The sequence below is a fragment of the Mustela nivalis genome (assembly GCF_964662115.1).
Source record: "Mustela nivalis genome assembly, chromosome: 9".
Classification (NCBI taxonomy): Eukaryota; Metazoa; Chordata; class Mammalia; order Carnivora; family Mustelidae; genus Mustela; species Mustela nivalis.
Window position 1 is genome coordinate 87020046 of NC_139028.1, and position 25282 is coordinate 87045327.

General features: G+C 38.0%; 1 protein-coding gene and 1 long non-coding RNA gene across 2 annotated transcripts in view; both read left to right on the plus strand.

The window, feature by feature from the left end:
• METTL15 (methyltransferase 15, mitochondrial 12S rRNA N4-cytidine) overlaps nt 1–13554 on the plus strand; it is a 251900-nt gene extending 238346 nt beyond the window's left edge. Inside the window, exon 6 of the mRNA XM_082683260.1 lies at nt 13531–13554. Coding sequence (XP_082539386.1) covers nt 13531–13535 — 5 coding nt within the window. The 3' untranslated portion in view covers nt 13536–13554. The remainder of the gene's footprint in view (nt 1–13530) is intronic.
• A 3666-nt stretch (nt 13555–17220) lies between these two features.
• Nucleotides 17221–24365, plus strand: LOC309840800. The gene is made up of 3 exons (XR_014298799.1): nt 17221–17363; nt 18981–19055; nt 24280–24365. It is a non-coding gene; the product is annotated as an uncharacterized lncRNA (long non-coding RNA).
• The last annotated feature ends 917 nt before the right edge of the window (nt 24366–25282 follow it).

Sequence of the window (25282 nt, forward strand, 5' to 3'; positions counted from 1 at the left end):
GGGGAGAAAGGGGATAAAAAGAGGTTCAAAAAGGAAGAAAGAAAAAAAAAGAAAAAGGAAAAAAAAAAGAAAAGAAAAGAATTAAAAAAGAAAACAAATAAAGAAAAATATAAAAAAGAAAAAATATATGTATTAGATAAACTAGTTAAAAAACGTTAAAAAAGAAAAAGGTAAAAGTTAAAAAAAAATTTTACCAGATGGCGAGAAAAAAAACAAAAAATGACAAATAAAAAAATTCAATTAACTGCAAGACTAAAAAAAATCACAGGGAAAAAGCCATGAGTTTTGTGCTTTGCTTTCTCCTCCTCTGGAATTCTGCTGCTCTCCTTGATATTGAAACGGCACTCCTTGGTAGGTGAACTTGGTCTCGGCTGGATTTCTTGTTGATCTTCTGGGGGAGGGGACTGTTGTAGTGATTCTCAAGTGTCTTTGCCCCAGGCGGAATTACACCGCCCTTACCAGGGGCCGGGGTGAGTAATCCGCTCGGGTTTGCTTTCAGGAGCTTTTGTTCCCTGAGCGCTTTCCGTAGAGGTCCGGAGGATGGGAATACAAATGGCGGCCTCCTGGTCTCCGGCACGGAGGAGCCGAGAGCCCAGGGCCCCACTCCTCAGTGTGCCCTCAGAGAACAGCGCCCAGTTACTCCCGTCTGCCTGACCTCCAGCCGCGCTCCGAGCTCACCGAGCCTGCGACCGGTTCAAGGTAACACCGAGATGAGAGCTTACTGTCGGCTCTGTCTCTGTAGCCGGCTTTCCCGTTCCAATACCCGCAAGCTCTGCGACACTCAGACACCCCTGATCCTTCTGTGACCCTACGGGACCTGAGGACACGCTGACCCCGCGTGGGCTTTGCCCCGGTTTAGCCTCTGGAGCGATGTCCCTCAGCGGAACAGACTTTTAAAAGTCCTGATTTTGTGCGCCGTTGCTCCGCCGCTTGCCGGGAGCCGGCCCCTCCCCCCGGGGTCTATCTTCCCGTCGCTTTGGATTCACTTCTCCGCAGGTCCTACCTTTCAGACAATGGTTGTTTTTCTGTTTCCAGAATTGCTGTTTTTCTCTTCAATCTGCCGATGGATTTTCAGGTGTTTGCAATCTTTAGATAAGCTATCTAGCTGATCTCCGGCTAGCTGAAGTAGTCTCAGCCTGCTACTTCTCCACCATCTTGACTCCTCCCCTCTATTTTCAACATTTTGAGGAACCTTCATGCTGTTTTCCAGAGTGGTTGCACCAGCTTGCATTCCCACCAACAGTGTAGGAGGGTTCCTCTTTCTCTGCATCCTCACCAGCATCTGACATTTCCTGACTTGTTAATTTTAGCCATTCTGACTGGTGTGAGGTGATATCTCATTGTGGTTTTGATTTTTATTTCCCTGATGCCGAGTGATATAGAGCACTTTTTCATGTGTTTGTGGGCCATCTGGATGTCTTCTTTGCAGAAATGTCTATTCGTGTCTTCTGCCCATTTCTTAACTGGATTATTTGTTCTTTGGGTGTTGAGTTTGCTAAGTTCTTTATAGATTCTGGACACTAGTCCTTTATCTGATAGGTCGTTTGCAAATATCTTCTCCCATTCTGTCAATTGTCTTTGGTTTTGTTAACTGTTTCCTTTCCTGTGCAAAAGCTTTTGATCTTGATGAAATCCCAGTAGTTCATTTTGCCCTTGCTTCCCTTGCCTTTGGCGTTGTTCCTAGGAAGATGTTACTGCGGCTAAGGTCGAAGAGGTTGCTGCCTGTGTTCTCCTCAAGGATTTTGATGGTTTCCTTTCTCACATTGAGGTCCTTCATCCATTTTGAGTCTATTTCCGTGTGTGGTGTAAGGAAATGGTCCAATTTCATTTTTCTGCATGTAGCTGTCCAGTTTTCCCAACACCATTTATTGAAGAGGCTGTCTTTTTTCCATTGGACACTCTTTCCTGCTTTTCTGAAGATTAGTTGACCATAGGGTCTATTTCTGGGCTCTCTATTCTGTTCCTTTGTTCTATGTGTCTGTTTTTGTTCTAGTACCATGCTGTCTTGATGATGACAGCTTTGTAACAGAGCTTGATGAACATGGAACATTTTTCTATTTCTTTGTGTCTTCCTCAATTTCTTTCATGGGTCCTTTATAATTTTCTGAGTACATATTCATTACCTTTTTAGTTGGGATTATTCCTAGGGATCTTATGGTTTGGGGTTCAATTGTAAGTGGTTTGGGGTGCAATTGTAAATGGGATCACCTCCTTAATTTCTCTTTCTTCTGTCTTGCTAGTGGTGTATAGAAATGAAACTGATTTCTGTGCATTGATTTTATATCCTGACACTTTACTGAATTCCTGCATGAGCTCTAGCAGTTTTGGAGGGAGTCTTTTGAGTTTTCCACATAAAGTATCATATCATCTGTAAAGAGTGCTCTCACTCTTTGGCATCTTATTTGCTGACTTGGATGTCTTTTGTTCCTTTTTGTTATCTGATTGCCAAGGTTAGGATTTCTAGTACTATATTACATAGCAGTGGTGCTGGTGGACATCCCTGCCATGTTCCTGACCTAAAGTGAGAAGTTCTCAAGTTTTCCCTATTAAGAATGATGTTCGCTGTGTTTTTTTCACAGATGGCTTTGATGGTATTGTGGCATGTACCCTCTATCCCTACACTTTGAAGAGTTTTGATCAAGAAAGGATGCTGTACTTTGCCAAATGCTTTTTCAGCATCTATTGAGAGGATCATATGATTCTTGTTCTTTGTTTTATTAATGTATTGTATCACATTGATTGTTTTGCAGATGTTGAACCAACCTTGCAGGACAGGAATAAATCCCACTTGGTCATGGTGAATAATCCTTTTAATATACTATTGGATCCTATTCACTAGTGTTTTGGTGATAATTTTTGCATCCTTCTTCACCAAGGAAATTGGTCTGTAATTCTCCTTTTGGATGGGGTCTTTGTCTGGTTTTGGGATCAAGATAATGCTGTTCTCATAAAATGAGTTTGGAAGTTTTCCTCCCATTTCTGATTTTGGAACAGTTTCAGGAGAATAGATATTCATTCTTCCTTGAATGTTTGATAGAATTCCCCTGGGAAGCTGTCTTGCCCTGAGCTTTTGTTTGTTTGAAGAGATATTTGATAAGTGCTTCAATCTCCTTATTAGTTATGGGTCTGTTCAGGTTTTCTATTTCTTCCTAGTTCAGTTTTGGTAGTTTATATGTCTCTAGGAATGCATCCATTTCTTCCAGATTGTCAAATTTGCTGTTATATAGTTGCTTATAATATGTTCTTATAATTGTTTGTGTTTCTTTGGTGTTAGTTGTGATCTCTCCTCTTTCATTCATGATTTGATTAAACTGGATCCTTTCTCTTTTCTTTTTGATAAGTCTGGCCCAGGGCTTATCAATCTTATTTATTCATTCAAAGAACCAGCTCCTAGATTCATTGATTTGTTTTGTTTGTTTGTTTGTTTGTTTGTTTCTATTTCATTGATTTCTGGTCTGATCTTTATTTTTTCCCTTCTTTTTGGTTTATGCTTTCTTTGCTCTTCATTCTCCAGCTTCTTTAGGTATAGAGTTAGGTTGTGTACTTGAGACCCTTTTTGTTTCTTGAGAAAGGCTTGTATTGCTATTGTATTACTTTCCTCTCAGGACCACCTTTGCTGTGTCCCATAGATTTTGAACATGTTGTGTTTTCATTTTCATTTGTTCCCATGAATATTTTAAATTCTTATTTAATTTCCTGGTTTACCCATTCGTTCTTTAGTATGATGCTCTTGAACCTCCATGTATTTGAGTATTTTCCAACTTTCGTCCTCTGGTTGAGTTCTAGTTTCAAAGCATTGTGGTCTGAAAATATGAGGGATCCCAATCTTTTGGTTCTGGTTGAGACCTCATCTGTGACCCAGGATGTGATCTGTTCTGGAGAATGTTCCATGTGCACTAAAGAATGAGTATTCTGTTGCCTTGGGATAGAATGTTCTGAATATATCTGTGATGTCCATCTGGTCCAGTGTGTTATTTAAAGCTTTTATTTCCTTTTTGATCTCTTGCTTAGATGATCCATCCATTTCAATAAGGGGCCGTTAAAGTCCCCCATTATTATTGTATTATTGTTGATGTGTTTCTTGATTCTGTTATTAATTGGTTTATATAGTTGGCTACTCCCATGCCATGTCAGGGGCAGAGATATTTAAAATTGTTAGATCTTCTTGTTGGGCCGACCCTTTAAGTATGATATCATGTCCTCCTCATCTCTTATGATAGTCTTCGGCTTAAACTCTAACTTATCTTCTTAAGAATTGCCACCACAGCTTTTTTTTTTTTTTTTTTTTTGATGTCCAATAGCATGGTAACGATTTTCCACCTCCTCACTTTAAATCTGGAGGTGTCTTTGCATCTAAAATGACTTTCTTGCAGACAGCATATTTATAGTTCTTTTTTCTTTATCGATTCTGATACCCTGTGTCTTTTTTTTTTAAAGATTTTATTTATTTATTTGACAGAGAGAGATCACAGGTAGGCAGAGAGGCAGGCAGAGAGAGAGGAGGAAGCAGGCTCCCTGCTGAGCAGAGAGCCCGACGCGGGGCTCGATCCCAGGACCCTGAGATCATGACCCGAGCCGAAGGCAGCGGCTTAACCCACTGAGCCACCCAGGTGCCCCCCTGTGTCTTTTGATTGGGACATGTAGCCCATTTACATTCAAGGTAACTATTGAAATACCACTGTATTGCCTGTAAGGTGACTGTTACTATATATTGTCTCTGTTCCTTTCTGGTCTGTTACTTTTAGGCTCTCTCTTTGCTTAGAGGACCCTTTAAATATTTTCTGTAGGGTTTGTTTGGATTTGCACTCTTTTAATTTTTGTTTGTCCTGGAATCTTTTTATCCCTCCTTCTATTTTCAATGACTACCTAGCTGAATATAATATTCTAGGCTGCATATTTTTCTCCATTAGTGCTCTGAATATACCATGCCAGTACTTTCTGGCCTGTCAGGTATCTGTGGATAGGTCTGTTGCCAATCTAATATTTCTACCATTTTATATTACAGACCTCTTGTCTCAAGCTGCTTTCAGGATTTTCTCTTTGTCACTGAGACTTGTAAGTTTCACTGTTAGATGATGGGTGTGGGCCACTTTTTATTGATTTTGAGGGGGCTCTCTGTGCCTCCTGGATTTTGATGCTTGTTCCTTTGCCGTATTAGGGAAATTATTATAATTTGCTCCAATTTTGCCCCCCTCTCTGTTTCTTCTTCTTCTGGGATCCCAATCATTCTAATATTTTTTTGTCTTCTGGTATTCACTTATCTCTCAACTTGTCCCCTCATTGTTCAATAGTTGTTTGTCTCTCTTTTGCTCAGCTTCTTTATTCTCCATCATTTTGTCTTCTATATCACTAATTCTCTCTTCTGCCTCATTTATCCTAGCAGTAAGAGCCTTCATTTTTTTATTGAACCTCGTTAACAACTTTTTTGATTTCAACTTAGTTAGATTTTAGTTCTTTTATTTCTCCAGAAAGGGATTTTATTTCTCCAGAAAGGGATTCCCTAGTATCTTCCATGCTTTTTTGGAGCCCAGCTAGCCCCTTGATAATCATCATTCTGAACTCTAGTTCTGACATATTACTAATGCCTGTATTGATCAGGTCCCTAGACATCGGTACTGCCTCTCATTTTTTTTTTCTTTTTTGCGGTGAGTTTTTCCACCTTGTCATTTTATCCAGGTAAGAATAGATGAATGAGAGAACAAAATACTAATAGGATAGCAATAACCCCAGAAAAATATACACTAACCAAATCAGAAGAGACCCAAAACTGGGTGGAGAAGAAAGGAGGAAAAAAAGAAAAAATATATATATATAGACTGGTGAACAGAACAGAGCCACACACTTGATTTTGAGTGTATTTTGGTCCATTAAAAGATACTCCCTCCCAACATTTTAAAGAAAGAAGTACTTACATATATACAAAATAAGTGTAAACCTGATGAAGGGATGGAATATGATTATAAAGATGAAAATTTAAAAAGATTCTAAAAAAGGAATTGAAAAGATTTGAAAAAAGAAAAAAGAAAGCAGAAAGACCGTGATTAGGTTGGAGACTAGAATAAAGCCATGCACTAGGTTTAAGTATATTTTGATCTACTTGAAGCAACTGTATCCCAAAATTTTAAAGAATGAGAAACCTGTATGTATACAAAAAATGAGGTTTAATACAAGGAAGGGATAGAATATGACTATAACACTGAAAATTAAAAAATATTTTTAAAAAGGTATTGATAACACACACAAAACAGATAATCATGTCAAAAAATGGGCAGAAGACTTGAACAGACACTTCTCCAATAAAGACATACAAATGGCTATCAGACACATGAAAAAAAAAAGTTCATTATCACTAGCCATCAGGGAGATTCAAATCAAAACCACATTGAGATACCACCTTACACCATTTAGAATGGCCAAAATTAACAAGTCAGGAAACAATGTGTGTTGGAGAGGATATGGAGAAACACTGTTGGTATGAATGCAAGTTGGTGCAGCCACTTTGGAGAACAGTGTGGAGATTCCTTAAGAAATTAAAAATAGAGCTTCCCTATGACTCTGCAATTGCAATCCTGGGTATTTACCCCAAAGATACAGAAGTACTGAAAAGAAGGGCCACCTGTACCCCAATGTTTATAGCAGCAATGGCCACTTTTGCCAAACTGTTGAAAGAACCAAGATGCCCTTCAATGGATGAATGGATAAGGAAGATGTGGTCCATATACACTATGGAGTATTATGCCTCCATCAGAAAGGATAAATACCCAACTTTTGTATCAACATGGACGGGACTAGAAGAGGTTATGCTGAGTGAAATAAGTCAAGCAGAGAGAGTCAACCACCGTATGGTTTCACTTATTTGTGAAGGATAAGAAATAACACAGAGGACATGGGGAGATGGTGAGGAGAAGGGAGTTGAGGGAAATTGGAGGAAGAGATGAACCATGAAAGAGTATGAATTCTGAAAAACAATCTGAGGGTTTTGAAAGCGTGGGGGCTGGGAAGTTGGGTGAGCCTGGTGGTGAGTATTAGGGAGGGCACATATTGAATGGAGCACTGGGTGTGATGCATAAACAATAAATTCTGGTACACTGAAAAGAAACTAAAAAAATTAAAAAATTAAAAAATAAAAAGGTATTGTTAAGATAAAATAGTAAAAACATTAAAACAGGAAAGAGGAAAGAGGGAAAATTAAAAAGAATAGGATAATAAAAAATTAAAATTAACTTTGAAAGACTAAAGGATCATGAGAAAAAAATGCCATGAATTCTATGTGTTGCTTTCCCTTAGCTCTGGAGTTCCATAGTTCTTACTGATCAGTGACCTTGTTCTTGGTTGGGTGTTCTTGCTAATCTTCTGGGTGAGGAGCCTGTTGCCATGATTCTCAAATGTCTTTGCCTTAGGTGGAAATTCACTGCCTATGCCAGGGTCCAGGCTAAGTAATCTGCTCAGGTTCGCTCTCAGGAGCTTTTGTTCCTTGAATGCTTTCCGTGTAGCTTTGGAGGACAGGAATGAAAATGGCAGCCTCCCAATCTTTGGCCCCATAGGAGCTCAGAGCTAGAGGCCCCACTCCTCAGTGCTTCCTCAAAGAAAAGCAGTCACTGCCTCCCATCTCCCTGGTCTCCGACTGTGCTCTGTCCTCACCTGGTCTGTGACTGGATGTTTCTGTCTCTGGCGCACAGCCCCGTTTGAACTCTCCAAACCCAGCAGAGTCCTGCAGCACCTCAGTGTCACTCCTCCTGGAGCAGGAAGTAGGGGTTCTCCCCGGATCTGCTGCTTGTGATTTCCCTGATGAAAAAAGCAGTGACCCAATGCGCCTTAGATCATGGTTTAAGGTAACACCAAGCTGAAGGCCCTTTCCTCCGCTCCATCTCTGCAGTTAGCTTCCCTGCTCTGATACCTGGAGCTCTGTCACACACACACACACCCCTGGTATTTTTGTGTCCGCACTGGTCTTGAGACCACCCTGCCCCCACAAGGGCTCCAGCCCCGGCTTAGCCTCTGGAGCGACATTCCTCAGTGGAGCAGACTTCTAAAAGTTCCGATTTTGTGCTCTGCTGCTCTCTTAGTTGCCAGGATCCAGTCTCTCTCACTGCATCTATCTTCCCAGCCCTTGGGATTTACTTCTCCGCATGTCCCACCTTCCCAAAAGTGGTAGCTTTCTGTTCCTAGAATTGCTGCCCTTCTTCTCTTTTATCTCCTGTTGAGTTTATAGGTGTTCAGAATGTTAACTATCTAGCTGAACTCCTGGGACCTAATGATATCTGGGTCTCCTACTCCTCCACTATCTTGCTCCTTCCCCCTCTTCTCTCTTCTCTTATTGATTTGTTCTATCACATTAATTGATTTGTGAATGTTGTACCAACCTTGCATTGAGAGATAAATCCCACCTGGTCATGATGGATAATCTTTTTAATGTACTATTGGATCCTGTTAGCTAGGATCTTGTTGAGAATCTTGGCAGGGATATTGGACTGAAATTCTCCTTTTACATGGGGTCTTTGCCTGGTTTGGGGATCAAGGTAATACTGGCTTCTTAGAAAGGGTTTGGAGGTTTTCCTTCTGTTCCTATTTTTTGAAACAGGTTCAAGAGAATAGATATTCATTCTTCTTTGAATGTTTTGTAGAATTCCCCAGGGAATCCATAAGTCCTGACTCTTGTTTTTTGGGAGGTTTTTCATCATGGCTTCAATCTCATTTATTGGTCTATTCAGGTTGTCAATTTCTTCCTTTTTCAGGCTTGGAAGTTCATATGTTTCCAAGAGTGCACCCATTTCTTCTAGGTTGCTTAACTTTTGGGCATATAGCTATTGGTAATAATTTCTGATGATTGTTTCCATTTCTGTTCTGTTAGTCATGATCTCCCCTTTTATTCATAATTTTATTAATTTGAGTCCCAAAAGGGCTATTTTAAAAATATTTACTTTCATATCACATATGTCAGAATATCAGATAGCAATTTTTTTAATACCTAATTCTATACTACAGTAGTGACAGATACATGCCAAGTGGTTAATACAAAGTTACTTTAGTTTATTTATTATATGCTTTTCTCCCCTAATACAGAACTCAATATATTAAGGTATGAAATCTTTCCAGTCATTTGAAAACATCAGAATGCATCTACTGATTGTTAACAAAATTCCAAAAATAAAATTAAAAAAAATTACATGTAATTTACACAAACACTGAATATATAAATTCAAGGTAGATATGTCATTTACAAAGGCTTTTTGTAAACGTTTCTTCAGTTAACATGACAGAGAATATGACAGATTGCCATGTTATCCAACTTATTTGGCAGGATGGTACCTGAAGCCATATGCTAAATGTTTATATACTATAGTATAGAGTATAAAATTTGTTGAGCTTTTAAGATAGGATATGTTACTACAAAGAAATTCCTACAGTGACTTGGTTTTGCTTAATCTTAGATCATTCTTTTTTTTTTTTTTCCTCCTCCTCACGTTCTTTAATGTACTTAAGCAGTAAAGTTTGAGAAAAATTGCTATGCAGTTTTGATTCAGAATCATAGATTTGGCCTTTTGCTTAGAAATGGCCACAATTTATTTGTTCAACCATAACTTGACAACCTACTATACATAGTGTTTTATGAAGCAAGTTTTCTCTTCTTTTCCCTGCAGAAGGCCTATACTATACAAGGCAGTTTCCATTCAACCTCTGTAATCCAAATTACCCCTTAAATACCTACAAATTTTTAAGCATGACTGCCCTCACAGTCATCAGCATGGAGGGGAGCAATGACATCCTGGACTGACCTTCAGCTCAGAGGAGGGGCACAGTGAGTGCTGAAGGCTAGTTCCTCAGATAAAGAGCAAGATTGCTCCCCATAATTAGGCATTTTTCCAGGTTTTCCTCAGGCAAACAAAGGAGATCTAATGTGGTGAGGGTAACAATGAGTTTAAAAGCCAACTGGGATTAGTGAATGTATTCTTAGTTGCCCCCCAACCTCTTTTTAAGTCTGAAAGTTACATATTTTTCTGCCATTTCTGCATTCAGCTTTCTTGCTCAGCAGGTTTCCTAGAACCCAAGGGGTTTACATTATCCAGAAGAGTGTGGATGAAATCTAAGTTCCATTCACTATTGTGGGTGGGCTTGGGCAAGGGAATGAAAATGTTTGCTAAATTTAGATGGCTCATGTAATGCTCACTAACTACAACAATGTGTTTTCAGAACACTAAATTTGGAAAGACAAGCAGTTTCCCTCCTAACCAGCTTCATTCACCACTGAATTGAACAGAATTGAAAACACTTGAGAGCAGTGACTTATTTGAAGTCTTTTCAACTGCAAGATTTCCACTGGACTAAGATGAGCAAAAATCTGTGTGTGTGAACAGCTGTCAAGAGGAAGTCATTACCAATCTCTGTTTTAAAAATAGCTAACAAATTTGCATTACAGCAAACAATAGATTTTTATTTGGCAAAATTTCCCCACAAATAAATGACATGCCCAGCGGTGTGTGTTGCTCTTTTATTTTGACAAAAATTGACTGATTTCAAGTGGAAATGAGACTGCCATACTAATGATTTTGGTTTGAAGAAATGCCCAAGTTAGGGAATCAATTATTTTCATTGGTATTATTGTTCCTTGCCTGGAGGAAGAATCAGCTGACTATAGCTTTCTGCCTAAGAATATATGCCTGGGGAGATCCGTTTGGGGGCTTTTACCTGTAGACCTCCCTAAAGAATTAATTCCTTAATGTATTTTTTTAGTTAATTGTCATCAGGATTTTAAAAAAAAATTCTTTTCATTTTTTCAAATTGAGAGAAGAGAACTCACTAGTCCTCTCTCATCTTTTGTCTGATTTATGTTTTTCCTTTTGTTGACCCTACTGTGTTTTATCTCTGCTCTTTTATTGAGTAATTGTTTTGGTGACTGCTATCTCATTTATTTAATGTCCTTTTCTAAACTTTGTCTTTGCAATGAGAATTGTAAACTGCAGCAACAGTGAAATCTCTACAAGGCAACCTATGCTATATTTGGGGATTAAAGAGCTGAATGAATCCCAAGAGCTCTTCAAAACTTCACTTGGTCCTTCCTGAACTATGAGGGAAGCTCTTACTTGGCTTTGATGAAGATATTAATCCTCATCTTAGCTGGCTAAAAGAGACTAAAAGCAACAACAACAACAAAACTCCCCCCAAAAAACCAAGAAGATTCGGTTCCCTTGTAATTCATGAACTTTATAGGCCAAATCACTCTTATAGGAAGATACTTCCAGGATAGTGCAGAGAGGTTACTACTGTAACATCTTTTATCTTACTTTCAATATGATTCAAGGTCTCTATGGAAAAAAATTATAATTTTAAACTATGAAGTAAAGCTTTATCTTATTGTATATGTTGATTCATTTGTTTTGTTATCAGTGAAATTGAAATAGATATGCTTAACTCTTACCTAGGGCAAGCATCCAATTTCTTTGCATGCAATCTTTCAAAGTCTATGCAAGCCTGCTTTGGTAGTTTCCAGAACTTCTATAAAATATGCAAGATTCCAGGTCAATAAAGTTGTGAACAGACTTGTTTTCTCTTGTCTGGTCCCTGTTTTAGGGAGTATCACCATTATCTAATAGCTAACTAAGCCAGCATATGGAATAATATCATTCCTTCTGCCTCTTCCATTTCCCTCACTGCAGCAACAAGTCAATTCAATCCATGGATCCTCCCTCCCAAATGTCTCTCCAATGCATTTCTTTCCCTCATGTCTAGATTGCTGAAACAGCCTCCTAACTGATCTCCTTGGCTTTCTGTTACTCCTTTTATGCTCTGTAGCCAGGAAGATACTCATAAAATATAAATATTTTTATGCATCTCCTTCCCCCAATTTATATTCTCCAGTGTTCCTGATTTCAGTACAAAGTCTAAATCCTTAAATGTCATTCAAGACCTTTCCAAATCTATATCTTAATTACTACTTCTCCATTGTCCTTTCTCACTACTACCTCCACCTTGAATCTGATGACGATTACTGGGAGCTCACCAAATATGCCTCTTGCCTTTGGGCCTTTGCATCTGCTGCTTCCTCTGTCTAAAACAGGCTTATTGCCTGGTTACTTCCCATTCATTATTCAAGTGTCCACTTAAATGTTACCTTTCCCAAGAAGCCCTAGATTGGGTTAGGAGTCCCATTTCTTTGCTTCTGGAACTTGGGTTCAGTCAATGGTACTTGTCACACTGTCTTTCTAAACTCTTCCCAACCTATCCTACCACTGATGAGATTGTATCCTATTCACCTCTCTATGTCCAACACCTGGAACAGGGCCTGACAGAGAGCAGGCTTGATGAACATTTGTTGAGTAGATGAATGAGTGAATGAAAGAATGAATGAGCATGAAGATGAACATTGACTCTTCATGGGCTTTGCTGCTTCTTTTGAGGCTGCTTTAAGGCAGTGCAACTTTCAGATGTAAACCATCTCTGTATCTGCTCAGGCTTTCTTGTGAGGCACATACTAAGTACTAGCCAATTATCAGCTATCACACAATAATATTCAGAGGAGCATGGAGATATATGTATGATTTTAAATCTAGAATAGGGGTTAATAAATTGGGACCTTGAGCTCAAGAACATGCAGAAGATAATACATGGCAAAATTAATCAGGATTATGTTAAAGATAGCTAATTTATCCGACAGGCAGGCTTTCCAAGAAATTCTTTCCATAAAATTACAATCACTGTGTACTATTTCATAGATATTCTGATGACACTGGACCATGCTATAGAAAAGATTTTTTAAGGTCTCTAGGAGCATAGCTAATAAATGGGTAAATATTATCTCATATTGTGAATGAGGGCACTTCTATCTGTTTATTAGCAGTTTTTGTAATGTATCATTAAGATATTTTTCCTACAGGGTTTTTTTTTGTTTGTTTGTTTTGCTTTGCTTTGTTTTCCATGCAGGGGTTGGGACCTTGGGAAGGTAAGAGGAAGAGAAAATGCCTCTTTAAAAAAAAAAAAAAAAAAAAAGCTTTTTTTTCTAAATAGTTTTTTTTCCTTTTTGTGATCATGCTGATTTCTGTACCCTGAGGTTTCTACTCCCACTTATTCTGATGATGGGTAAATTACTATAGCAGTAACTTAGACCAGCATTTTGAGCTCAAGCATTAATTTGTGCCTCATTTTATTCTTCAGGTACCTCTTCAAAAACCTTAAGAAATCTGTAAGCAGTAAGTTTTTTGAGGGATTGAAAATGCCATTTGAAAATCTATTCCATGGGGTGTGTCTCCAGAAAGATGAATATTCTCACATAAAGAGAAAATGTTTATACACAATTTCATCAGGTTCAAAGGCTCCCTGAAGCTTATTAACCACAGGTTAAACATTTCTGTTGTGAGACAAATAAACCATAGGCCAACCTAGAACTATGGAGTTTATACAGAAAATGTGGCTGAGCGAGGTGCTTGATCCCCGGGACACAAATATCTGTTTAGGTAAAAGGCAGGACAGAAATACATTTAACATTTAGTTATTGTTGGGAAGTTGAATAACTGTCTCCCTCTTATGTCTTTACAGTATAACATCATTATTAAAAATGCTGTGGATCTTAAATTGAGAAAAAGTTTACCATTAGAGCTTCAAATTTATAAGACCAATCACAGAGAAGCTGAATCGATCTTCCTAAAGCCCATGAATAATACCAGGTGAGAATGACTGAAAAGTTTGTGAACATCAGGATCCAATCATCTGTTGAATCAACAATTTGCCCTGCCATGCAAATTTCGTGGAGCCTGAGTTAATTTTCTAAGGTCACAAGTTAGCTAATGGCACAACTTACTACTCTGTTTTAACTCGTAGGTTGGGACATTATCACTATATGTTATGGCCTCCAGAAAAACATGTCATGGTGAGAAAAATTCACAGTCCACTTTTGTGTAGAGCTATGTACTAACAAAACAAGAACACAGCTCATGTGGCATTTTTTTTAATGAGGCATTTTTTTTTAATTTTTTATTTTTTATAAACATATATTTTTATCCCCAGGGGTACAGGTCTGTGAATCGCCAGGTTTACACACTTCACAGCACTCACCAAAGCACATACCCTCCCCAATGTCCATAATCCCACCCCCTTCTCCCAACCCCCCTCCCCCCAGCAACCCTCAGTTTGTTTTGTGAGATTAAGAGTCACTTATGGTTTGTCTCCCTCCCAATCCCATCTTGTTTCATTGATTCTTCTCGTACCCACTTAAGCCCCCATGTTGCATAACCACTTCCTCATATCAGGGAGATCATATGATAGTTGTCTTTCTCTGCTTGCCTTATTTTGCTAAGCATGATACGCTCTAGTTCCATCCATGTTGTTGCAAATGTCATGAGGCATTTTTAAAGAGATAAGCAATTTAAATGGAAAGCAAGATTTCAAAACATTCAGTGTATGTCATAAAACAATTTAACTTAATCTAACATAATCTGATGTGGTTTTTCCACTGGCCTTGACTATAATTTACTTTTCCTCAATTTTGTTCAAGTACTTTTCCTCAATCTGGTGTTCCACAGAACACTTTTCCCTCAAGATACTTCGTGCACAAAAGATTCTGTGGCTAAATAAATTTGGGAAATGTTTCATATTATAGTTTCTGTTTGGGGTTTTAAAAAGCATACAAGAACATTAAAGGTTCTGGGAAGTCCTGCAATAAAACATAATAGCAAAAATCTTATTTGTCTTTAAATTTGTATTTCTCAAAGTCATTACACCTCAGAACAGTTCCCTGATGTAACACTTATGAAAATCCCACACAATCTATGTTCTGCAACACATATGATAAGAAATTCTGCTGTTAACTTTACAGGTCTTCAGTCTCAGCTCCCGTTTTCCAATAATTGTTTGAAACACAGAGCAACTATTTTATGAAAGCCTATTGCTTTGGCATGCCCTCCTTTTCGATTCAGTTATGAAAACAATGCTAACTAAAACCACTCTCCATTTCTGTTTTTCAAGGTTTTCTTTCTGCATTACACTGGCTTGATGTACTGCTATTTTTATTTCCATTCTTCCCACCATTTCCATTTCATAAATTTATTAAAAGGAAATAATTATATATGGGAACAATTATTTAATTTATTTGATAATAAAATATCAAAAATAATATAATCTCTAGTAATAGGGTGATGGATAAGTAAATTGTCCATACAATAAAATGTTATAAAAAATCACATTTATCAAAGACCATTTAATGATGTGGAAAAACCATGATATGTTTTTAGTGATATATATAAGGTACATCATGTCAAGGCCACCATTCCAGTTTTGTAATTTATTATATATAAGAACACATATTTTCACACACACACCTAAAAAACTTAAAGGGCATACCTTACTTAATATGTTCAGTTATTTATCTCTGAGAAGAATAAAATTTTTCTTTATGTCTTTAGTGTTTAAAAGAAATTTTACAACAAACTTGGTTTTTGTTTAAATCAAAAGAAAACAAAAATACTATTGAATATATGGGTTTTACAGCTTCAGCTCAAACTGGAAAAACACACCTGTTCAAATATGGGCTGATATAGTCCTTACACATATTTCATCCAAACAGAGATTACCAAATAGTTTTGATTCTTTACCCTCCAAATTATTGTTCTTACTTTTTCTAGGCTTCATGAAGGTAATAATACTCTTTCCCTAGAATTATGGTTCTTTTCCTCAATTAAGATGTTTTTAAAACCAGGATGTTTTTTAAAACTGATTTTGGAAAGATTATTTACATTTCAAAAAAGATTTGTCTTACTTTCTTATAGGAGATAATTTTTATAGGTAATATGAAATAATATATATGCAAATTTGTATGGTGGGTTCTCCACATAGATGTACCCTTGAAATAAAAGGATGAAATGGATCTCAAATTCTATGACTTTTGAATTGCTGATCATTTGTAAAGACTCTTTTCTCTTGGCGATAGATGTGATAGTTTTTATGGTACAGGAAGGTGGTCAGATATATTTGAAGGAAAATGAGACTTTCATGAGACTTTTAAAAGAAGGAGGAATTTTAATGTCTGCCAGAACAAAACTTTTAGTAGCTTTTAAAGGAAGATGAAATAATCACATTCATTGTAATGTGATTTAACTTAAATGTATATGTGTATATATACATATATGTGCATATGTGTCAGGTAATCTTTTTTTTTTGAGATTTTATTTATTTATTTGACAGACAGAGATCACAAAATGGCAGAGAGGCAGGCAGAGACAGAGAGGAGGAAACAGGCTCCCTGCTGAGCAAAGAGCCCGATGCAGGGCTTGATTCCAGGACCCTGGGATCATGACCTGAGCCGAAGGCAGAGGCTTTAACCCACTGAGCCATCCAGGCACCCCTGTGTCATGTAATCTTAAATGTCTTGCATAACATTTTAAAAAATACTGGATATATAAAGTAATAGATAAATATGACCACTAATTATGAAATAAAGCAGCCAAAAGAAACAAATCCCAGATGACTTAGATGTTAGAATTAGCAGCACTAATTTTAAACTAGCTATTATAAATATATTTAAGAATTTAAAAAGGAAGATATATATAGGAAATGTACAATGGGAAATCTTCTCAGAAAAATGGAAACTGTAAAAAAGAACCAAATGGAATTCTAGAACTAACAAATGCACTGTCTAAAATTTAAAAATTGATTTAAAAATTAAAAAAATGATTGCATTGTATTAACACCAACCTGGAAATTGGAAAAAAAATAAAGTTTAGTGAACTTGAAGATAGGAAAATTATCTATTTTGAAGAATGGAAAGAAAAAATATTTTAAAGAAAAGAAAGAATATATTGTTAGTGACCCATGAGACCATATACCATATAAACTGGTCTAAAGAAACTGTAATTGGAGCCACAGTAGTAGAGAGATTGAATAGGACAGAAAAATTTACCTGAAAAATTAATGACCTAAAATCCCTCAAATTTGGAACACCAACAACAGTCATTTATTATGGTCATTTGCTGGAAATTAAAAATAAAAAGAAAATGAGAGCTATTAACTAATTTCAATTTTCCAAACTTAAATATCTCTATTCTCAGTACATTTTTCTATTTTTAATATTACTTCAGGGAGCTTATATGAGTGATCTTTCATAAGCATGATAATTGAAATAATAAGGAAAGTAAAGAATTGGAACTCAAATCAAAACTTGTAGAACTTCAAATCCAGCACACTTTTACAACTGTTTATTAGAAAGTAAGACAACAATCTCTGCTTTCCTTTTAGGTCTTAATATTGACAGAAATAACTTAGAGAAAAAAAAATCTAAGTGTGGATTGACTGTCTATCCTATGATGGTTTTCACCCTGTTGGTTGCTATCGGTCTAAATAGCCACTTCTACCCACTCCAGACCATAAGCTCCACACAGGTAAGGGATTATTTTATTTTTTTGCTCTTTATTCAGGGATTGTAGGATGTAGATGAGTGATTGACACATCACAGGTACTCATTGAGTAAATGAAAGAATGAGAACAAAATGAAGGCAAAAGTTTTTGTGATTTTGGTTTATTTCATATTTGGCACTTGTTTTGTTAACAAGCCAGACGTAATGTTTTCAGATATTTCCTTGATATGTTCTAGTGAACATCTTAATGAAGACTATACTAAATAATAGACCTACTGGCACAAAGTCAAAATTGTAAATAGGTCAGCGATTACTATTGCTTTCACTGCTCACCTACACATTATTTTACCTGGAGAGAAAAAATAAAGAAAAAGGCCAATCAAGTCCCCAGAATTTACTGATGCCTCTAATTTAGTCTTCTTGCTGGGGCAGTTTTCCCACAATTTATGCTTTATTTCATGTAGTGTCCTGAGAAATCTATAAGGTGACTTATTATATCCCACTTCCTTAACATTCTTATTGGTGCACTAACAGTCATGTGCATTGTTTCAAAAGTCAGTCCATTATATTATCAATCAGAGTATAACCAAGAAAGCAGAAACCACCTTAAAACTTTTCAACAGAGTGAATTTAATTCAGGGAATTTATCAAATAGGTGATGGAATTTCTGAGAGCTGAAGTAACAGAGTTAGACAGAGTTAAGCAGCATGAAACCACTACCATCTATAGGCTAGAAAGATGAAACATGTAGCAGTACTCCCGCCCAGGGGGTTATTAAATGGAAGCTAAGACAAATTTGCCAAACAATGAAACCAAGGAGCTGGAGCCATAGAGGAGAAGCAATTGCTGAGAAGCTGCCTTCTCAGGTAGGTAGAGAGGAGAAGTGCCTTGGTTGCTCTCTCCCACCACATTCGATCTCTGGTCTGTGTCTTTCTTTGTCAAAACTTAGGCAGAAAACAGCTGATCTGGGATCTTGGGAAACACAGACTGTAGGGTTCAGTCTGTCCCTCTATCAGAGAGCTGAGCCCAAAAAAAGACGAGTAATGGGGCCAACATGCCCAAGCTCCCTGCTACAGCACCTACAGGTGTATTAATTGTTTCTAAAATATAAAGCATTTTACCCAAAGTTTCTATGCAGTTTTAACCTTTTGATGCCATGTTGCAATGGTTCTGCAATTCTTTTTTATTTATTTATTTATTTTCAGCATAACAGTATCATTATTTTTTTTTTTGATAGTTACTTTTTTTGTGGGGAGGGACGTTTACAGGACCATCTGGTAGAGACCATTGGAAACTAGAAAAATCTTTAAAAAATAGAAGTTGCCTAATGCAGTCCTTGCTCATCTCATCATGGATTTTTAGGCATTTGATTGAAATATGCCAATAAAATGACTTTTGAAATGTTCCCTTTTCCAAGTTTCTGAGCCAGAAACAGAAGGCTTATCTTCCTGTTAGCATAGGCTACTGTTGTAGTAGGTTCTTAATCTGAAAAGCATAATGAAAAGAAAATACATCATGTTATGAAAGCTATTTGAAACTTACATTGCTATAGGACTAACTCTGAAAAATTCCTTAATATTCTAAAAATCAAGAAACCCAAGAGGAACTTAAGTGCTTGAATCCTTATCTCTGCTATTGCAGATCATGTCATTGGATACTCCAGAAAATGAATATGTCTTGAAGTGCATGGAGTGTGTGATTAAGTCCCTGAGTAGGGTGAGTATGACATAATAATGCTTGACAAACGCTTGAAGAGTTTAAATAGCAAGTAAGGAAGAAAATGGTTTCCTGTAGCATAAGGAGTTAGAACTTGAAGTACCAAAATGGAATTGACAAATGGAAACATTTGAATGACTTTCTAGAAATATTTCCTAATGGAGCCAGAAGTTAAGACAGTGGAATTGGTTTTCCAGAGGGAAGTGATTGGAGCAGATGTTTCTGAAGTAAGCAAAAGAAAAAGCATCGGAGAATATACCACAAGGAATATACCTAAGGTGTCAGCTACTATTAACTCTTTTCTTTAGGTTCAGCATTAGAAATGGCAATGTTAGATCTGCATCCAATGAAGTATATGTACACGTATTACACATAAACCTCCCAGGGTTTAGGGAGGTTAAAAATGGCTTGTTCAAGGTGCACACTGGGTTAGTGTTGGAGCTGGGTCTCCAACCTAAACTCTCATTCAACATCAATACTCTTGCTGCTACAGTATAGAGCCTTGGGATCAGGAAGAGTCACTCACAACAAATCCAAGCTATGGTTGATACTGGAAGAGTTCCATATTTTTGGAGTTGATGTGTATTTGTCTACAACAAAAGGAAAATACCACCCCTTTCTAAGCATCTAGGGAATTATAACAACTGATTTCTTGGTTTTAGAGAACAAAATTTACTCTGGGTAGTTTAGGCAGAAGGTTTATTACAGAGCATAAGGTAGTTTGCAGAATATGTCAGAGGCTAGAGAACCGAGTAGTTATGCTACTAAAATTTGTGGGATCTGGGGCAGAAGTACAAATTGATACCCACATAACATGTCTAAGTACTTAAAAGTTAAACATCAGCTTCAGTTTGTTAAATAAAATGTATGCTATGTTCCCACTTGGAGAAAGTTACCTCCTAAATGACCTGGGAGGTCAAGATAGAGCTTAAAATTTTGACTCTTTTGGGTTCCTCACCAAAGCATAATGGTATGGGAAAAGCATGACCAAGTCCCCAACCCAGATTTCCCACCCTTCTGTTTTTTTGTTTCTGGCTTCATTCTGTGCTGCAAGGGACTCTTATTAGCATATGTGTGGACGCTGTAACCCACATATACAAGCTCTGTCTATACCCTTGGGAGCCAGCTGCCCTGTGGCCACCCTCAGACCAAAAGGTGCCCACAGTGGTGGTTTGGTTCACTTTCAGGAGAATGAGCCCCAGGAAAGAGACCCACACAGACTCTGGAAGCAAGTTCAGGGCCATTTTAGGTAAGGAATGTGGGTCCATGATTTCCAGGGCACAGTCTGGGGCTAAAGCTCCAGTTAAGTATGTCTCATTGGCTCCACATACTCCTCACTCAGTGTTTAGGAGATGACCAGAGGAGGGCCAGAGCAAGAGCCTGTGAAGTGCTGGGCCAAGATTAAGAGATTCTTTCACCTAGACTAAAGATGGAAACAAGCATAGGTCCTGCTTGTTCAGAAAGAATGCAGCCTGATGAGCTGCCAAGCCACACCAAGGGACTTGTTTCAAGGAACCTGACTGCCACAGACACCTGCTGTTCAGTAGTTTTGATGCTAGGTACTAACCTATAGAACCTTCCTCACAGCTGCCTCAAGAGAATCAAACACTTCTGTAGTGATACTGGCTGGGCAGTCCAGTCTCTTCATGTAAGGCTATAATCCCACAGTGTCGATTTCTGCATTTCAGGTTTTGTGCAGGTATATCTGCTTAGTGGAACCTAAATCAATGTGGAAACTTAGTGGCAAATGTAGCTTGGTCTTTATAGTTTCTATTACTCGGGAAAATATATTAGAATTAGATTGAAATCAGTGACCACATGAAACCAAACCTCTTTGAAAAACCCATTTATTGAGAAACAAATAGAAACAACTTAGATATATATTGATTTTTTTAGATGATAAAACCACCATTATAGATTTATTTGTAATGGCTTTTGGAGCATTCTGCTGTAAAGGATTCTGAGGCTTTCCCTGAACCCAGAGAGAAAAAGGACTTTTTTTTTTTTTTGATTTTTGATATCTGCCATGATCATGGGAGGGGCTGAGGTAATGCCTATGCCATTTTTGGAGGCAGGACTATCTTTTAGACATACGTATATAGGCCCTGAGTAAGGTTTTGTTAAATGAATGAGACTAAAATGTAAATAAGTGAATCATAGCTAGGACCTTAGGCAGGAATTAAAATGATTCTGAGTTCTTCTACTTTCTAATCCTAATCTTTTTAATTTTATGATACCACAGGGACTAGAGAAAAAAAGAGATATAATTATGGGGGATCAAAGAAAATGACATTTGTAGAAGTTAAGGAGGCAGGAGAGGTTTCCCTCATTTAGCTGAAGAAGAGGCAGTATTCAGTGGCGTGGTCAAGATTCTCTTAACCTTCTTCCCATCCTCTCCAATGTTAGCTAAGGTAAACTACCTGTTTTGACAAACAAACCCCCAAATTTCAGTGGCTTAGCATGATAAAAATGTGTTCTTTTTCCCGTAGTAATCTGATGCAGGTGCTTCTTGTCAGAGGGGGACCATGTTTCGGACTGAAGAAGCTGCCATGTTGCTCTGGTCATCGACATGTAAAAAGCATATGGGAGAAGGGAGTAGGAGAAAGGGATCTTTGGTTTTTAACTACTTTCCTTCAAGAGGTGACCCACATCACTTGTCATGTTTCCTTGGTGAGGACTAGTCCTTCGCCCCTATGGAGATGCAAGGGTGGGCTGGGATATTCAGCGTCTGTCTGGGCACCTGCTTCCCAGCAACAGCTGTGTGTCTGTCCTCCTGCAAGTATGCTCCATGGACTGCCACCATCAGATTCACCGGGGAGTCTGTTAGAAATGCACATTCTTGGGGCTTATCCAGCATTACTAAATTAGGAAGAATGGAGGTGGGGCCAGGGCATTTTAATAAGCCTTCCACAGGATTTTTATGGATGCTCATGTGAAAAGCCCTGACCTCTGGTGGACAGCTTGTCATTTCTGCCCTACTGCCTGTAGTGACTGCATTCCCACACATCAATATTTGAAGCTCCTCCCTGACGGAGGAGTACTTCCTACTCCTTTAAAAGTCAGGCTTCATTTTGTGACTTATTTGGACCAATAAAATGTGAGAGAAATGAGCATGGTCACTTCCATGTGGAGGTTTGAAGAGCCCACATGTGCTTTGCTACTCCCTCTTTCTGTCACTGTGAACCGCAAGGAGCAGATAATAGCTCCTCTGTTACCCTAGATCCCGGAGTGAGGAGAGCAGACGGCATATAGCGTAGTCCCAGCGGACTGGCAGTGAAAATGTAGCACGAGAAAGAAAGAGACCTTTGTTGTTTTAAGCTTTGAAATTTGGGGGTTGTTCATCCCTGCAGCATTGCTCAGACTGCTATGCCTCCTTTCCTCCAACCTACTGACTGGGACTGGGACTTTTTATGAATGGCTTTGCAAAGCTTACCACCAAACGGTTATATTCCCCTTGACACTATATTCAAAATTTTGGCATGCTATCCTCAAGGGAAATGTGTTTCTGGGTTTTGTACACCTACCCTCTGCCTTATTTTATTTCTTTTCATTCTTACTTCAAGTATTGATAATATCTAGAAACCTTAACCATCTGCACAGTAGAATAACCTCAAGTTTGCTCTGGTTTTGATCTGATTTTTCCTTTGTTAACATTTGTGAAAAGAATCATGCAGAATATCAGTTATGTAGATTACTTGCTCCATCTTCTAGGCTAGTCTATTGTCTTTCTTTTCTAGGTTCAAGAGTTCAGTTCTATTGGGTGATAATAATTTGATTTCTTGAGAAATCCAGTACAAGGGATTCAAAGACAAATCAAATCACAAAAAGCTTGGATTGTTAGATTAGAATCACATCTTCTTAAATGGCTAGCTAAAATTGGATTTAAACTTGATCAGCACATAAAGTAACATGTATTACATATTATTGGCATCAGGAGCAGCACAGTTTAGTCTGGAATCATGTAGGTAGCACTGGGGTAGCAATGTGTGATTTTATTTTGGGAGCGGGTAGCAGTAAATTTATAAACCTCCTTTTGCTAAGCTTGGGGTAGTACTGGTATAAACACACTGCATTTCCTAATCATGGCTTCCTGGCTAGGGGATCAAGAAGGGCAGGTGGCTTGGGATTAAAATTGAGAAGTAACCAATATACAGTAAAAGGTCAGCTACCTATCTAGAACATTACGGAAATGAGTTGTTCTGGTTACAAAGTTCATATGTATAAAAATAGGTTCATTTAAACTATTTCTGGTGAACATCTTTGGAAATATATGTATACTTCTCTGCTTTATTAAATATAACATTCTAATTTGATCTCGCTCTGATGACTCAATCATAAATTATTCTAAAGTGCTGTAAGAGAGCCTGTTGAGTTCAGGGCTCTGTGTTTGAACCTGTAGGGGTTCCGGTTTGGAGTTCTGGTATCAACTTTTCAGAGTTTTCCTGTCATCAAGTCTCAGGCTGCCAGCTGTCACTTTCTGATGCTGCCAGTGTGTGTCTCCCTGGTGACCTGCTGCCTCCAGGATACCTGGAACTGGGAAACTAGACAATCATGCTCATTAAAGTTGTGCCTAAAATATAAGCAAATGGACTCTAAGTGTGAGCCCCAGGAGCATTTTCATGTGCATAAAGTTCATGAGCTTTATTTTATCATCTTTGCTTTATCATGGGCCCCATTTCTTTCTCTCTTTTTTTCCTTTTCTCTTTATTGTTTGCTTGCTTGCTTTCTGTCTTTCACTCTCCCTTCCTTCCTTTCTTCCTTCTTCTCTCTCTCTCTCTCTCTCTCAGGAAAGTAAGATTGCTTCATTACTGAGTTTCATGCAAGTTAGATGTTTCTTTTCATCAGGTCTACTCTGATCATGGATGATAGAATATTGACTAGAGGTAGAATGTCATAGCCCTATGGAGCTAATGAAAAATCTAGCCATTATACTTTGCATTTTTAGAGTTCTTTATACTGTTCAGAATGTTCTCCCTACCGGCATTTGCATATGTCATTTTGATTTAATGCTAACATTGTATCATTTTGGTAGTCATAATGGCTATAAAGTCGCCTAATCTTGCTAATAAGTTAAAAAAAAAAAAAGACTTAGTCTTACAGAGAAAAGTAAAAATGTCTAGCCTGTTGCTTGTTTTATTCTTTTTAAACATTTGTCTTTTCCTTTTCTAGGCTGCACGACCTTGTGAGAAAGACCTAAAATTATCATCTCTTGTTTTGTTTATAGGTACCCAAGGTAGATAACAACTATAGGCCCCTCTCTTCTCTTTGATTCTCTCCATGGAGGAAAAGATGGGGTGAAAGTGTACAAAGGTATGTACATGTGACAAAGAAGGTGGTAGAAACACAAATAATGGCAATGATTAGAATTCAATGCAATGATTAGAATTCTCTACATGTAATTCCTTCCGAAAAGCATTAACAAAGGCTCTTCAAAGCTGAGTCTTTTTATCAGCTCATATTCTATGAGCACCTGGGTTGTTAAAATGTGTGTGATAGGAAAGGAAGTGACCCCTGCCAACCTGTGCCTCAAATAGGCTTGTTTCATGCTGGGAGAAAACCATTTGGCCACACACAGAAGAAACGATGCACCCTTTCAATTCTTCCCCTGACAGATGTGGAAGGTGTGATTTATCACCCAAGGCCAAGAACTTTTGTGTGACTGGGATTATACTAAACATTCCAGACATCTCTGCGTCAAGACACAACCTGTGGCTCTACTGCAGGGATGTGGGGAGAACAGAAAACATATGTTTACAGTTACCAAAGTAGCAGTGGAGGGTTGTAGACGACTTGTCAGAGCTAGAAAAGCTAGGCATGGAGTCTCAGAAACCAAAGGAGGTTGCCTGGCTAGTATGGGAACATGCAGGGCCATGAAAAGCATGGGAAAAAAAAAAAAAACAAAAACGCGATTAAATGAAAACCAGTCCTTGTGCCCATATGATAGCGTTCCTGCTGGTAGACTTGGCCTCCAGGGCTGTCTTCTGGGCTCTAGGCCCTAATAGCAGACTGAGGGACAGATGGGCTGTCAGAGCAATTCAACCAACTAGGGCCTGTTTCATGGAGTAGGAAGAGCAAGAATTGGTTTTCTGTCCACCCATCTCTCCTTTCTTTCCACATAGAACTGAGAATCATTTCCCAAAATGCACATCTGGTCATGTTACTCTATTTTGAAATCCTTTCCTGGCTTTTCTGTCAGGGTGAAGCCTGGACTGCTGAATGCAGCCTCT